Source organism: Penicillium waksmanii (assembly GCF_028829765.1).
Source record: "Penicillium waksmanii strain IBT 27052 chromosome Unknown utg000002l:1.0-3326099.0:1.0-3328782.0, whole genome shotgun sequence".
Classification (NCBI taxonomy): Eukaryota; Fungi; Ascomycota; class Eurotiomycetes; order Eurotiales; family Aspergillaceae; genus Penicillium; species Penicillium waksmanii.
Window position 1 is genome coordinate 2,312,699 of NW_026643249.1, and position 13,938 is coordinate 2,326,636.

General features: G+C 50.6%; 6 protein-coding genes across 6 annotated transcripts; 5 read left to right on the plus strand and 1 right to left on the minus strand.

Annotated features, from left to right (window-relative positions):
• Positions 1-383: 383 nt before the first annotated feature.
• Positions 384-1,360, plus strand: N7481_002553 (uncharacterized protein; the record flags this gene model as incomplete). The annotated part of the gene is made up of 4 exons (XM_057261772.1): positions 384-540; positions 607-635; positions 706-846; positions 989-1,360. 4 exons carry the CDS (start codon positions 384-386, stop codon positions 1,358-1,360), a joined length of 699 nt encoding a protein of 232 aa, XP_057126704.1.
• Positions 1,361-1,992: 632 nt separating this feature from the next.
• On the plus strand, positions 1,993-4,132 carry N7481_002554 (uncharacterized protein; the record flags this gene model as incomplete). Its single annotated transcript, XM_057261773.1, has 2 exons — positions 1,993-2,365; positions 2,439-4,132. 2 exons carry the CDS (start codon positions 1,993-1,995, stop codon positions 4,130-4,132), a joined length of 2,067 nt encoding a protein of 688 aa, XP_057126705.1.
• A 958-nt stretch (positions 4,133-5,090) lies between these two features.
• N7481_002555 (uncharacterized protein) lies at positions 5,091-7,865 on the plus strand (the record flags this gene model as incomplete). The annotated part of the gene is made up of 3 exons (XM_057261774.1): positions 5,091-5,834; positions 5,903-7,361; positions 7,429-7,865. 3 exons carry the CDS (start codon positions 5,091-5,093, stop codon positions 7,863-7,865), a joined length of 2,640 nt encoding a protein of 879 aa, XP_057126706.1.
• Positions 7,866-8,755: 890 nt separating this feature from the next.
• Positions 8,756-9,185, plus strand: N7481_002556 (uncharacterized protein; the record flags this gene model as incomplete). Its single annotated transcript, XM_057261775.1, has 2 exons — positions 8,756-8,988; positions 9,065-9,185. 2 exons carry the CDS (start codon positions 8,756-8,758, stop codon positions 9,183-9,185), a joined length of 354 nt encoding a protein of 117 aa, XP_057126707.1.
• A 494-nt stretch (positions 9,186-9,679) lies between these two features.
• Positions 9,680-10,153, plus strand: N7481_002557 (uncharacterized protein; the record flags this gene model as incomplete). Its single annotated transcript, XM_057261776.1, has 1 exon — positions 9,680-10,153. One exon carries the CDS (start codon positions 9,680-9,682, stop codon positions 10,151-10,153), a length of 474 nt encoding a protein of 157 aa, XP_057126708.1.
• A 1,384-nt stretch (positions 10,154-11,537) lies between these two features.
• On the minus strand, positions 11,538-13,772 carry N7481_002558 (uncharacterized protein; the record flags this gene model as incomplete). Its single annotated transcript, XM_057261777.1, has 3 exons — positions 11,538-12,684; positions 12,748-13,467; positions 13,681-13,772. 3 exons carry the CDS (start codon positions 13,770-13,772, stop codon positions 11,538-11,540), a joined length of 1,959 nt encoding a protein of 652 aa, XP_057126709.1.
• Positions 13,773-13,938: the final 166 nt, after the last annotated feature.

The window sequence follows — 13,938 nt, forward strand, 5'->3', positions numbered from 1 at the left end:
GGTACATTTCTTAGCACGAGTATACATGCAAGGCTAAGCCGAGGAACTCGTACTCTCGCACTGTCGCACAGTCCTCTTCACGACTGCATTGCCACAAAGATACCGGTATATACAGTAACTTTAGTGGCCCAGGAACCAGGCCAATAACCAAACAGCGATCAAAGGTCAGCCATGGATATAGGCGTTACAATACCATACAACCTACATGAAAAGTCGACCTGAACCATGTGTGACGTAGTGCTGGGACGAGGTGGAGCAACCCCATTTCCATTTCCATTTCCACTTCCATCGCTCTCCAATTAATGTGATCGCCCGATCTCCCCATTCCTTCAACTTCAACTTCTCACTCCTCCTCCTCCCCCCCTCCCCACCACGCTAACACCATGCCTCCCTTTCGCAATTTACTCGGTCGCAAGCCCCAACCCAATGGGGCTCCCGTCGACGGATTCGACGAGAACCACCTTTCACCCCATCCACGTCCCGGCCCTCTCCCCATACGCCGGAGTTGCGACGATGAGCCCAATGAATATCAATTAAGCGGTGAGTTCCCCGTGGGAATCGACAGTTAGACAATGAACAAGGAGACCACATACTAATTATTTCCAGTGGTCAACGATAGCGGCGTCTACCTTCCTGTAAGACCGCCGCTCACCCCTCCACATACTTGCATCTGATCGGGCCCTCCACTAACCAACCCTTCCGCAGCCCTCGCCACCAGAGAAACAAAGCTTCTGGCACCGATACCCAGGCTCTTCGCGATCTGCCAATAACCACCGAGATCTCGTTGACGAGAACGAGCCCTTCTCCATATCCCGCGAATCATTCGACTCCTACCGACGCTCATTTGTACGTTTCTACCCCAACTCCGTCCGCTCCGCGCTTCCCCGCCAAAATTATCAAGCCCCAAACCAACCCTAGATCAAAACCCAACCCCAACCCCAAAATCCATTCAATAGGGCACCACTCACTAACGTCTAACGTATCGCAGGATATCTCCGCCCGCTCCCCAATCCACCACTCAGACGCCACCCCATCACGCACATCCCTCGACTCCCGCTTCTCCCGCATAAACTCCTGCTCCATGCGCTCGACCAGCTTCGACAAACCCCCACCAACAGAAGAGGAGAAATTCGAAGACGTGGGCCTAACGGACGAAACGGAAGCGAAACCCAAGAAGAAAGGCATCTTCGCCCGATTCGGCGATTCCGATAGTACCCAACATCCTCCTTCCGCCAAATCTTCCACATCCTTTGGCTTCCACATGCCCGGCCGGAAGCGCGGGCAGAGCGGGGTGGGGTCGGAACTCGGGGCTATGAAGACTGGTCCCGGGCCGAAGTTGATGGTCGAGAGTGCTGAATGATGAATGATTGTTGCATTGATATCTTTATTATGATTGTTGGCGTTTGGTTTATACCTAGTGGTTGATCCACTTCTTTGTGTGATATGTTGTGGTGGCGGGCTGCAGCAGCCTTTGACGATGCATATCGCTGTTTCATGAGAGGCAGAGGCTGGCGAAAGCCTTGTTTTATTTTTTTTCGTGGTGTACATTCTTTTTGGTTTCATTATTTTTCGACTCTTATGCTCATTGTGCATGGATTGATCATAATCACGAGGGATCGTCCGTTGTTTATAGATCATGATGTCGTTATATTTTCATTTTAATCCGGACGACTTATTTTATGACCTGATGCATTGGATTCGAAGCGCATTATTTCTTGAGTAGATGGTACATATTGCACCTTTGTTACAATTTTAAAAAAATTTCCTTGGGACGCTTATGAGTTCAAGTACTTTTCGATGCCGGGCTGGGCTCCGCTGTGCTTATCAGTGCAAACAGTGCAAACTCGAACTTTGGACGGCAAAAAAACTTCCTCCGCCCGCGATCAAAAAAATTATCGTTCGGCACGAGCATCACCAGCTCGAACCTCAACCACTACCCCATTTATTTTCAGTGAAAAGACACAGGTCTAGTCGCTGTAACTTATATTCATAATGGCTGGAGTAAAACGCTCCGTCGATGCCGCTGAGGACCGCAATGGAAAGCGGAGCAAGACCAAGGGCTCCGCCGAGAAAAAGTCCAAGTCCGCCGCAGTCAAGAAGTCTAGCTCTTCCAAGAAGGATGTGAAGTCCTCCAAGAGCGACAAGAAGAAGGCTCCCAAGATGAAGGTTGAGGAGTCCGAGGACGAGGACGAGGATGACTTCGATATTGACGACGTTTCGGATGATGGTGACAACCTCGATGCGCTGGATGAGTCTCCTGCTGAGGATGTTGAGATGAATGATGCGGAGGATGTCGACAGTGAGGAAGAGAAGGAGGAGAAGCCCAAGTCCGAGAAGAAGACTGAGGCCGAATTGGCGGCGAAGAGTTTGTTGACGCCCATCCACTGACTGATTCATATTTTCTCCAAAGACTAACCTTAACCACCTTTTCCCTATAGGCAATGCCTCTCGCGAATCTCACGCCAAGCAAAAAGCCCTCCAACTGGAGCGCAAGGCCGCCAAACCCAACGCCGACACGATCGCCCGCTCAAAGAAGCTGTGGGAGCAGCTGCGCCGCAAGTCTCACGTCCCCCTCGAGCAACGCAAGAAACTGATCAAGGAACTGTTCGACATCATCACCGGCCGAGTTAAGGACTTTGTCTTCAAGCACGACTCTGTGCGTGTTGTCCAGACTGCCCTTAAGTACGGCAATCTCGAGCAGCGCAAGATGATTGCGCAGGAGTTGAAGGGTAGCTACAAAGAGCTGGCGCAGAGCCGCTACGCTAAGTTCCTGGTTGGAAAGTTGATTGTGCACGGCGATTCGGAGACCCGCGATCTGATCATCCCCGAGTTCTACGGCAATGTTAAGCGCCTGATCCGTCACCCTGAGGGATCGTGGATTCTCGATGATATCTACCGCAGTGTTGCGACCAAGGAGCAGAAGGCTCGTCTCCTGCGTGAGTGGTATGGACCCGAGTTTGTCCTTTTCCAAGATGACGAGGAGCTCGGTGCCGACCTTCCTAAGATTCTGGCCGCTCACCCCGAGAAGCGGTCACCCATCATGAACTTCCTGCACGAGTTGATCAACGGCTTGGTTCAGAAGAAGACGACTGGATTCACGATGCTCCACGATGCCATGTTGCAATTCTTCCTTAGCACAAAGCCCGGCAGTACCGAGGCGAACGAGTTCCTTGAGTTGTTGAAGAGCGACGAGGAGGGCGATCTGGTCAAGAACCTGGCTTTCACCCAATCCGGTTCCCGTCTGATGTCTCTGGCTTTTGCCTACGCCAATGCCAAGGACCGCAAGCTGCTGCTCCGATTCTACAGGGATACTGTTAAGACGATGGCCGGTGATCTGCACGGCCACATCGTGCTGCTCGCCGCCTACGAGGTCATCGATGACACCAAGCTGAGCGGCAAGTCTATTTTCTCCGAACTGCTGAACCAGAACGATGCCGAGGACGCCCGCAACGACGAGCTCGTCTTCCAGGTGAACGACCTCACTGCCCGTATCCCCGTGCTGTACCCCTTCGCCGGCGACCGCACAAAGTGGCTCCTCCCCGAGCTTGACCAACAGATCCTGCAAGAGGTGCGCGAGGTGCGTAAAGAGACGTCGAAGAAGGAGCCGGCCGTGCGTCAACAGGAACTGGCCAAGGCCGCCTCCCCCACGCTCCTTGCATTCATTGCGGCTCGCGCCGAGACCCTCCTGAACAGCACTTTCGGCTGCCAGTTGATCTCGGAGGTCCTCTTCCAAGCCGAGGGCGACAAGACCGAGGCCCTGACGGCCGTGGCCGCGGCGGCAAAGAGCAAGTCTGAGACCCGCGACTCGGCGTCGGTGGGTCGCACACTCAAATCGCTTGTGCAGGGTGGGCGGTTCAACCCGGCCACGAAGTCTGTGGAGAAGGTTGAACCCGCGCTGAACTTCCACGACCTGCTGTATGAGCAGATCCGTGAGGAGGTGATGGAGTGGGCGACGGGCTCGAACACATTTGTGATTGTTGCGCTGGCGGAGTCGGATGACTTTGAGAAGAAGAGCGAGCTGCTCAAGACGCTGAAGAAGAACAAGAAGGCGCTGGAGCAGGCCTCTGCGTCGGGCAAGGATGGGAAGGGACCTACCGCCAGTGGAGCGAAGCTGTTGTTGCAGAAGCTGTGAAGAAGCCAAAGTGGAAACTGAAGCCGAAGTTGAAGCCGAGGCTGTTACTGTTACTGGTCATGTATCTTTCTGGTGTTAATATGTAAAGGGTAAAAGCATTCATATAGTCATTCATCATTCAATCTCCATCGTTAACTACTCTATCGAGTACCCCATCCTCTAATTCGTACTCTGCCTCCACTCGACTCCCCAATAAATTGCATTGTCCTGAAATTGGGCTCTGATGAGGACTCCACCTGGTGGAGTCCAACACTGCGCGGATCTCAGGGGTTCGTTCCATTCAACCATTCAGCCTGAACCCTCCACCGGGCCCTTGCTTGATCCTGCTCCTTGCGATCGAGTCTGCAGTGCTAGTTGCTGCCCAGGTGCCCAGGTGCCCCTCCAGCCTGACAATGTACCCTGACCCTGCACCCCGTACTCCGTAGGGAGATCTGTATGAATGCCCTAAGTCCCTGCTGTAAAGCACCTGCAAGCACCAAAGTGGAGCCAAACAGACCGTCATTTAACCTGGCGAGCTAAAAAACCCTAAGAGCTTCTCTGGAAACTCCTACTATCACGTCTGTGTACCTCGTAAACTACTAGTCCTGGCCATATCCCTGCTCGTATAAGGTTGTGGGTATACTTGGACTGCCGATAGACTCATCACAAACACCAACGACAACTGGTTTCGATCTACCACATTTTCACTTCATCTCAATTCAATCCCAATCAAATTAATTCGACCAGAACCAACCGAATCAAAACAATTGGCCCAGCTTCATACCGATCGGGCAATGATCACACGCTAAACCGCATCGCCATTAGGGGCAGCTTTTTCAGGGACCGTTCGAGTCCAACGGCTCCTTTCTCTTCTGCCCAGGTCTTCTCTGTCTTTGTCTCTGTCTTCTCTCTCCTCTGTACGACCTCTCTTAATCACCCACTCCCCCTCCCCCCCTCCCCCCCGGGGCAAACCGTCCGCATGCCCTCTCTCGCCTTAACCGACCCGGATATGATCCTGCCTTATGACGGCAGCGAACGACAATCCCAAACGCCCTCCCCACCCTCCCAACTCGTCTACCTGTCCAACCTGAACGCCCGCTATAACTCCAACTCCGCATCCGACCCCCATGCCGTCAGCTCAGGCAGCGGCAGCAGCAGCGGTGGTCGGCCGAAGAAGAATTTTTCGCGCTCCGCGTGGACACATGAGGATCTGAGCACGAGCGCAAGTCGCAGGCTCTCGGATATTGGGGAGGAATTGTCGCCGGCGCGGTCGGTGGGATTTGATGAGCAGGAGGAAGAAGCACAGGGCCAATACCAGGGCCAATATGCGGGAGCACCACAACATGGTCTGACGAGTTGGCCTGGTTTGCCAGACTCGGACTCGAATGATACAAACGATAATGCGAGTAGCTCCAGCTCGACGGTTAGTGCGGGGAGCACGCGCGCGAGGGAGGAGTCCAAGTCACACGAGTCAGTCTCGAGTCAAGGCCAGGGTCAAGGTCAGAATCAGGATCAAGCTCGGGATCAAACTCAGGTTCCGGCTCAGGAACAGGAACAGGAACCAGATCTGGTTCAGGGCGCATCGAATGAACTTAAAGGTCTTCCCGACAAAAATACCATCGCGTCAGCCGTGAAGGGCAAGGGTCCTGGTGACGAGTTCTCGTCGGCCATTTTGAGCAGCGAAGCCGAGAGGATTTTGGATAATGCGAAGAAACGATTGACGGTACGTGGATTTAGCAGAAACCCTATCTATTGATTTGATTTCTGGCATGCTGACTTGTACAAAAATAGCTAATGGAAGGTAACCTGAACCGTGCACGTTCAACGGTGCGCGCCACACCTTCTCCCTCGCCCTCGGCGCCAGGAAATACATCGCCAATGGGAATGCCAGCGGGTGGATTATATCGGTCCATCTCCAAGACAGACCGGCGAAGCTCGACCTTGCGCCGACAGTCATACGTACCTCCACAAGATGGTTCGACGAATCGCCATTCGCGCGTGCACAGCGAGACAAATTTCCCGCCAGAATCGAGCCTGTCAACAGATACCAAGAAAGTATCTCGCTCAGTCAGCGCAATGGGATCCAGCAGCTCGAGTTTACATAATGATGACCGGTCATTCCAATATGCTCCGACGAGAGCGTACCTCACGCATCGCGCGTCTATATCTTCTATTCGGCCCCCACACCTCGAAGCGCTCTCCCAGTCGCAATCAAACTCGTATGAAAATTCACCACAATCTCCGCAGTCGGCGAGATCACGACAATCAGGATACTCGCCTGTGGCCAGCCACTCACCCGTTTCAATTTCGCACGAGGGTAGTTCCCAAGACTCACCGCAGGGACTGGGGATATCCGCCGAAGATGAATCCAGATCGACCAATGGGGGTGACTTTAGTCCCGTATATAGCTCTTATGGCCCGCCCAGCCGTGCACAGTCTCAACTTCAGGTTCGCGATCTCCAGTACCAGATGAAGGGCCTGCATATCAAGATTTCCTCCCTGAAAGTTCGGACCCAGGAGGATAATCTGCGCCGGCGCAGTCTGCAGAGTCTGCGTACGCCGAGTCCCCTTACTGCTGCGGACCCCTGGTACCAGAATGGTCTCGAGATCCGAGATGGTACGAGTAGTCGTGGCTCCAATGCACGCGAGTCTCGTCCTCACAGCCAAAATCTCACTAAGGAGAATAATTCCCCTCGAGAAACTGACGAGAGTCATACGCATCGGTCGCAATCACAGGCACAGGCACAGTCCCAATCGCAGTCGCAGTCCAAACGTGCTAGCTCTACTTGGCAAGACCAACCATCCTACCACGACAGCAGAAACCAATCCACAGCACAGAGCATGTACGAAGACGCCGAAGAAGGCTACTACGACGGTGAAATCGACCGCGAAGCTCTAGATGAAATCCTCCGCGAACCTCTCGACGAGGACCTGGAGAGTCAACTCGACTATCCCCAGAATGGAGAGGGCGTACCGCACGAAGAGCGCGAGGACGCTTTCGATTATGAACATTTCATTCTGCATAGTGCGTTGGGCAACTATTCTCGCCAACTTCGACGGGCAAGTAGTGCTTCTCGGGAATCTGCTGAGACCACGCGACCTACTCATAGGCCCGTGCAGCATTCTCGCACTAATAGTAATATGTCTGATTCTACGGTGGCTACTTTTGCTACTGCTACCGAGGGAGATATCCCCGAGGAGGAGGATGAGATTAATAGTGTGATGTACTGGGATCGTCGGTTTAACCATGGTATGTACTTGATTGACTCGACTCCCTCTACTCTAATAGATGTCAATTATTCTAACAAAAATGTCAGAACTACGCCATCGCCACGTCGACGAGCCCGTTCCCGAAACCGATCGATCCGAAACCCCTCGCGGTCCACGAGGCGGAGAAGGCGACGGCGATACCACCCCGGTCGAGGGCCAATTCTTCGACGCGAATGGCCGATCTTCATCAGCGACGACCGGCTCCGCTACCCCGACTTCTCTCGTCTCCTCGCTTGTTTCTACTGTTCGTGCGGCATCGGCTTCGAGTCCGCACCCTGGCTCTGCGACACCGACACAGTCTGGTGGTGGTATCAATGATGATGATACCCAGATGTTGGAGCAATTGTTTTCTAGCTTGGGGAATGTTTGCATGGATCTTCAGGCTATTACTACCTCTCCTGAGCCGGATCTTAAGTCTGCGAAAATTCTTCGGAGACGATTGGATGCGGCGAGGAGGGTTTTGGATGGTGAGCTTGATACTTGAGATGGCCCATTCGTGTATATTCTTGGACCTTGTCTGCTTCTTTTCTTTTCTTTTCTTTCCTTCCTTCTTTCCTTCTTCTACTATGATACCCAATTTTTCATTTTCTTTCCTTTTGAGATGACCTTTTTATTGACAGCCTGAGGTGCCATGGTTGAGCCGTGGAATATCCAATTTTCTGCGTATTTACATTGCATCCACATCTACAGCTCCAGATCCAGCTACATTGATATCCTTTAATTTAAACTTTACATTTACCTCCCCTCCCCTAAATAAGTCTCATCTGCATGTACCCCAGATGCTCAGCATCGAATCAGCAGTCTTCGAAAATTCCACGCCGATCTCCCCTCCCCTCCGAATCCCCCCCACATCAAATCGACATCCACAATGCCAATGCCAATTCCAACGCCAACTCCTCCTCCACTCTGCAATATTCCAAAGCCGGAAGGCTAAATCTTAAATTTCAATCTCAAATCGCGACTCCCTCTGTCGCGGGCGCTCCAGCGAAAAACCACCGACCTTGTGTTCCCCTCCCCCTTTCTGCCCCGCGCTTGACGCGATAAGCCGAACGTGTCGCGTCGCGAAAATCCTCACATCAACCACAGTGCGCAAATCACTTCAAACCACCATGAACTCATTACTTACACAGAATGCGAAACAGAAAGCTCCCCTGTCGGCAATTACCGCACAATCAAATCCCAACCAGCCACGCGCCTGCGCCTGCGCCTAGCTAGGCAGTTCAGTGTCCGAGTACACAATCAACAAAACACCCAGGCCTAGAGTTATACACTACACCACACCACACCACCACCGCAAAGAAACCAGAAATGGACACAACACTAGACTCAACCCGCACCCACAACCCCCAGCACCCCCACAAATCCAGCCTAGCCATGAGCACAGGAACAAGCAGCATGACCCGGCCAACGCAACCGTCCCGCCGATTATTAATCTTCCAAGAAGCGCGCAATCCGCAAAACACGGCCGAAATCGCCTATTTACCCGTCAACAAGCTCGGTCTCCCGATTTGTGGCGAGGGTCCGGTGCTCCCGGATATTTTGGAATTGCCGTTGCGGATTGTGAAGGCTTTTACGGAGATTTTTAATCAGCCTAAGTATAAAGGGTGGTACGTTATAATGTTTCTTGTGTTTTTTTTTTCCCTTGTTTTTTCTCTAGGCCAGGCTGATTTGATTCGTGTGCAGGTCTGTTCGCTCCGCGGGTCCTTATCATGATACTTCTGAAGAAGGGAAATTTTATGCTGTTGTTTTGGAGCAGATTCAGGGTCATCAGGAAATGAGTTCGGGTAGTGCGGGATCGCCGTAGTCGTTTGCGTCCGGCTTGATATCTTTTTCTTTTCTTTTCTGTTCTTTTCAATATTCTATCCCTCTCGTTGTTATTTCGGTCCGTCTTGGACTTGTACAGTGTATTGATTTCGATAATCTGTGATTCTTCACGGCCCGTTACTCAACGATGGCACCGAGTGATATCTACCCTGTGTACGGAGTAGATGATTGTGCCGAAATAGATGGATGGGCCTGTGGATGGATGGTTCATAATGGCTTTCCTTTTCAGCAATACATGGTTGCATTTTGATTGTTTAGTTTCTGGCTACATCGTCGTCGTACGATCCTAGTCGTGATGATCTTTTATGGAATCGGCAAGGCGTTCGTGAATTTGAATGGGAGTCTAGCTGCTTTACGCGGTCAGGCACCGACTTGTCCTCAGAAATGACCCAGTACAGGAGACCGTCCCATCCATCGGCGACGACGCCGCTTAAGAGTAGATATCAGCTGAGATATTCCCCAAATGAAAAGAACATGAACAACGACCATGGATGGGGCTCTGGGGTCTCCATTGAGAGCATTGAGAGCCGTGTGGACATATTTGCAATTGGGTTCTGTGTCCTGGCTCTTAACCAAAACCTGGAACTTCGTATCCTCTCTTCTAAGATCAAGACTTGTTTTGAGGTGGAGGCGGAACTCCTTCCCTCGGTACTGGACGTCGAATATATACCATCTGATGTTTGTCATGGTGGTCAGTTTAAGAGGGAGATGTTGGAAGAAATTGTTGAGGTGGTTGAAGGGAAGAGTTGTCGAAAAGGAGAAGAAGACGAGAAGGAAGGAACTTGGAGAAACTTGACACTGAATTTAATTCCGCGCAAAGGTCCGGCCATTGCTCCTGCCGTTTCGCGATCGCTTTGGTTCTCGACTAGAACCTTGAACTTTGCATCATCTCGGCTAATGCGCAGGCAAGTCTTCACGCGGAGTCGTACCTCCAGCCCACGTTCATAGACCGTGAAGGTAAACCATGCGAGGCTACCCATAGCAAAGACCGGATTGAAAGTAGCGGTAAAGATTCATAATGCAAATGCGGATAGATTTTGGCGTAAACTAGGGTCAATGCGGAAGTGTGGGAAGTGATGAAGTTGTCAAAGAGGAAAATGAAAGGAGCTTGGGGAAACCCAATAATTTTATAATTAGAAGGAAGGCCCGGCCATTAATCCTACCGTTTCGTGATCGATTTCCAAGGTACTTTCTTTATAATTCATATGGCATACTTCCAGCAGTATTTCGTAAGGTAACTTGAAGCTCCGGATAAATGCACCCGGCGCGTGAGCCAGGTCCTCTCCTACTAGTTAGGTGGTACCAAAGACAGAGTCCATAGAAGCCCACATGAGGGAATGTGCGTACAAGCAACCCAATGTGGGAAATCGAGATGAAAAAGAAATAAAGGCGTGGTATTAAACGAAAAGTATCAAAGCAAGAGAGGAGAGAAAGAAAGGAAGCTATTCCTCCGATGGGTACAAAAGTACGGATGCCGAAGTCACTCAATATCAGGATTCCCCTTCAATTCTTCACATCAAAAAACCCATAAGAGTCGAAGGCTCTTCGATCTCCAGAACAAGCCTGTAAGCACTGGTATTATGATCCCAGTAAATCGTAACGATATAGCTTGAGAGTAGACATTAGCTGAAACTTTTGTGAGAAGACAAAAGGGCGAACCAGGGGGGAGGGGGTTAATGTGAGCTAGTCTGATAGATATTAGGGTAGCCTCCATCAATCTGACATTGGGGAATTGCTTCTCTCCATAATGAGACAGTATATGGCCGACTTGGGTGCGATGCCGGTATCGAGTCTGAGGCATAGTTGATCTCTTGGGCCCATATTACGGACCTCGAAGGCGAGTAGGCCTAGCGGCGCCGCCATGGGTAATAACAACAGAAGAACAGGGTATATGTGGATATGGATACCTACTAGTAGGTATCCGCCAAGTTAAGTACTGATTATGGCAAGTCGTGAACCTTGGTTGGCAGGGATGAGAAGCTACACCAGAAGGCCCATGGTCAAAGTAGGAAGCTGACCATTGTTCTCCAGGTAGTAGCGGTGCCATTTCCGTGCGGCCTAGTACAGTAGGTACAAAAGCCGAGCGTATTTGCTCAGACAATACACGCGCACCTAGCGAATCCGCCCTAGCAAATCGGTACTCCGCAGCTGATGGCCGCTTCGCATCCAGCCTCACATGACTGTGTAGTGTCGCATGTATCAACTGTAGGACTACATTGACATCCGGGAAATGAGCGTTTGCAGGTTTTAATCCTCGAGTATCTCAGACGCAGTCTATCGATACAGCTTTGATGATAATTCCAAGCTTGTGTGAGCTAACCTCGGCGAGACATCAAAGAAATGGTCCATTTTGGGGTGTGAGGAATGAAAACTCATTCATCATCGTGTCCCACACGAAGTCGTCAAATCCAGGTTCGGCCAAATCAGATTGCGAGTCTACTTGTCCGGGTTCGGCCAAATCAAATTGCAAATCCAGTTGACTTGTAGAAGAACTGTGCAGGTCACCTATTTCTAGCTCCATATGATTTGTGCTGACTGCTGGCGGCGTCGATCCTCGTATTTCCGTACTCCTGACTTCCGGATGCGACAGCTGTGAAAGGGGTGGTTGCTTTTGCTGCGTTTCAAATTTCCCCGGCGCAGGTCTATTCTCAACCTCAATTCGGCTTTTATACCCAGATTGTATGCTTTTTAGCAAAACCCCATAATTATATATCATGTCCCTGTTGCCGTCATCATCAACAAGCTGCGTGGTCACTGTGGCCAATTTCCTCATATACACATCCAGTATATGAGGTATCATGACTTCCTTTTCAGCAGCTCTTCTGAAGTCAGCTTCTAGTGATTCTGCTTGGTCATGTTCCCATAAATTTATCTGTTCTTTTCCTGTGATTCCAGTCCCACAGTCGAGGAAAACCGTCCTGACTTGAACGATAATGACGTAAGAAAGATCTGCCCACCAGGAGAATGGAAAATGAAGTAGCTCGGTATTGTCAACTGACAGACACCAATCATGAAATGAGGCAGTTGCTGCGACGAGCTGCCACAGCATATTAGTCCGCTGCATTGAGAAGTGAAGTGAGTGATCAGTCTCTGGTTGAGTGAGTCGGGCAGGCACGAATGCGCTTTGCCAAAGCTCGTTATAGAGCGCAACTTCGCGAATCCAGACATCCAGGAAGTGAAGTTGTTGGACCAGAATTGCATTTCTGTTTGTTAAGCCAATATTCTTCTTAAGTCCATCAATTTCACGAGAGAAAGAATCAACGGTGATCTGGAGTGCGCGCTCCCCTCTTATGTCGCAGGTAGATATATCGTGGTGGCAGAAAGCGTCACTAATCTTCCGCTGAAGGACGTGGATTTCCACAAATGGCGCGATCAATTGATCGCTGGGAGCATCCCTCAGTTGTGAAAGATATGTGCAGCAATCCTCCATATACGACGTGTAGTACATAATCGTCCGTTTTCTCAACACCATCGATAACCTTATTAGAGTTGACAGTCAGCTCGACGACCACAAAAATTGCCACTATGCAGGTAGAGCTTACAAAGATGATAAGCAATATGTTCCAAGAAGAGCTCTCATCTCTGCCGGATTTCGCGCTTTCAACTGAGTTTGAACCTCCTCTAGACCTCTCTTACCCTTCTCATTCGAGTCTAATCTCAACTCATGGCACATATTAACACAAAGCTGTAACATGAGGAAGTATTGATGCTTCCCAGGCAGACAGAAGTATTGATACCAAGCCACGAATACCAAAAGACCTTGTAACAGATCCATACTAACTTCATGGCCCATCACTAAGCGATCACAAATTTGCTTCTTGATCTCCTGCCCTAGTTTGCGCTGTAGTATGGGATCCTCAAAAGATGTGACGGCCATAATACACAAGAAAAGGAATGGATTGTCGTATCGAAGAGCTTCCACGCTGACTTTGGGAGGTACAATCACAAATGGGAAGTAGTTGACAAAACCTCGTCGGAAAGTCTCCAGTCGACGATCCGCAGCTGCCAGACCTCCAAGGTCATGTATAACAGCGTTGTTCAAGCCGTCATCATGAACGTCTCTGGGCCTGGGCAGGGATCCCGGAGACGCAAAGTGACTTCCATTTAATCGGTCGTGTGAGGATGAAATGCTGGAGTAAAGACTCTCATTGGTAGGGCAATTACTTCGGGAACCTTGAAATGAGGTTGAACGGAGATGTTGTGTTAAAGTAGCCACTTGCGTGGACAACAGCTCCACCTTCTCCTCGAGTCTCTTGGTAGATCTGAGGACGAATTAGCAAGTTCTATGCCGATGAAATACCTAGTGTATTTGGAAGAGCGTCCTCAATCACTAATTCCAGTCTACTTGAATGATTGACTTCACTTCGGTCATTAGGCCGAGTTCAGTGATTGAATTGAGGCATGTTCATTACGCACTCAAGTAGCTTCTTGTGTGCACGCTATTCCAAAGCGCTCTCATAGACCTCTAATCCTACAAGACCATGCAGACAGCAGATGGGGTTGTGACACTCACGAGGCTTCTCTCCGATTTGTTCTTGCCCCAGAAGAAGGCTCTGTATAGACGCATTCTTTGCCCAATCTTTCACATCTTCCGCATGATTCTGCGCCTAACGAAGCAGAAGTGCACTTGACCTTGGCGCTGGTGCAGTTGAGGCACGCTCGCCTCCTTAGCCGCAGATTTATCATTGATGGCGGTTCCGGTACGTCCATTGTGGTGACCTGGGATTTTGTAC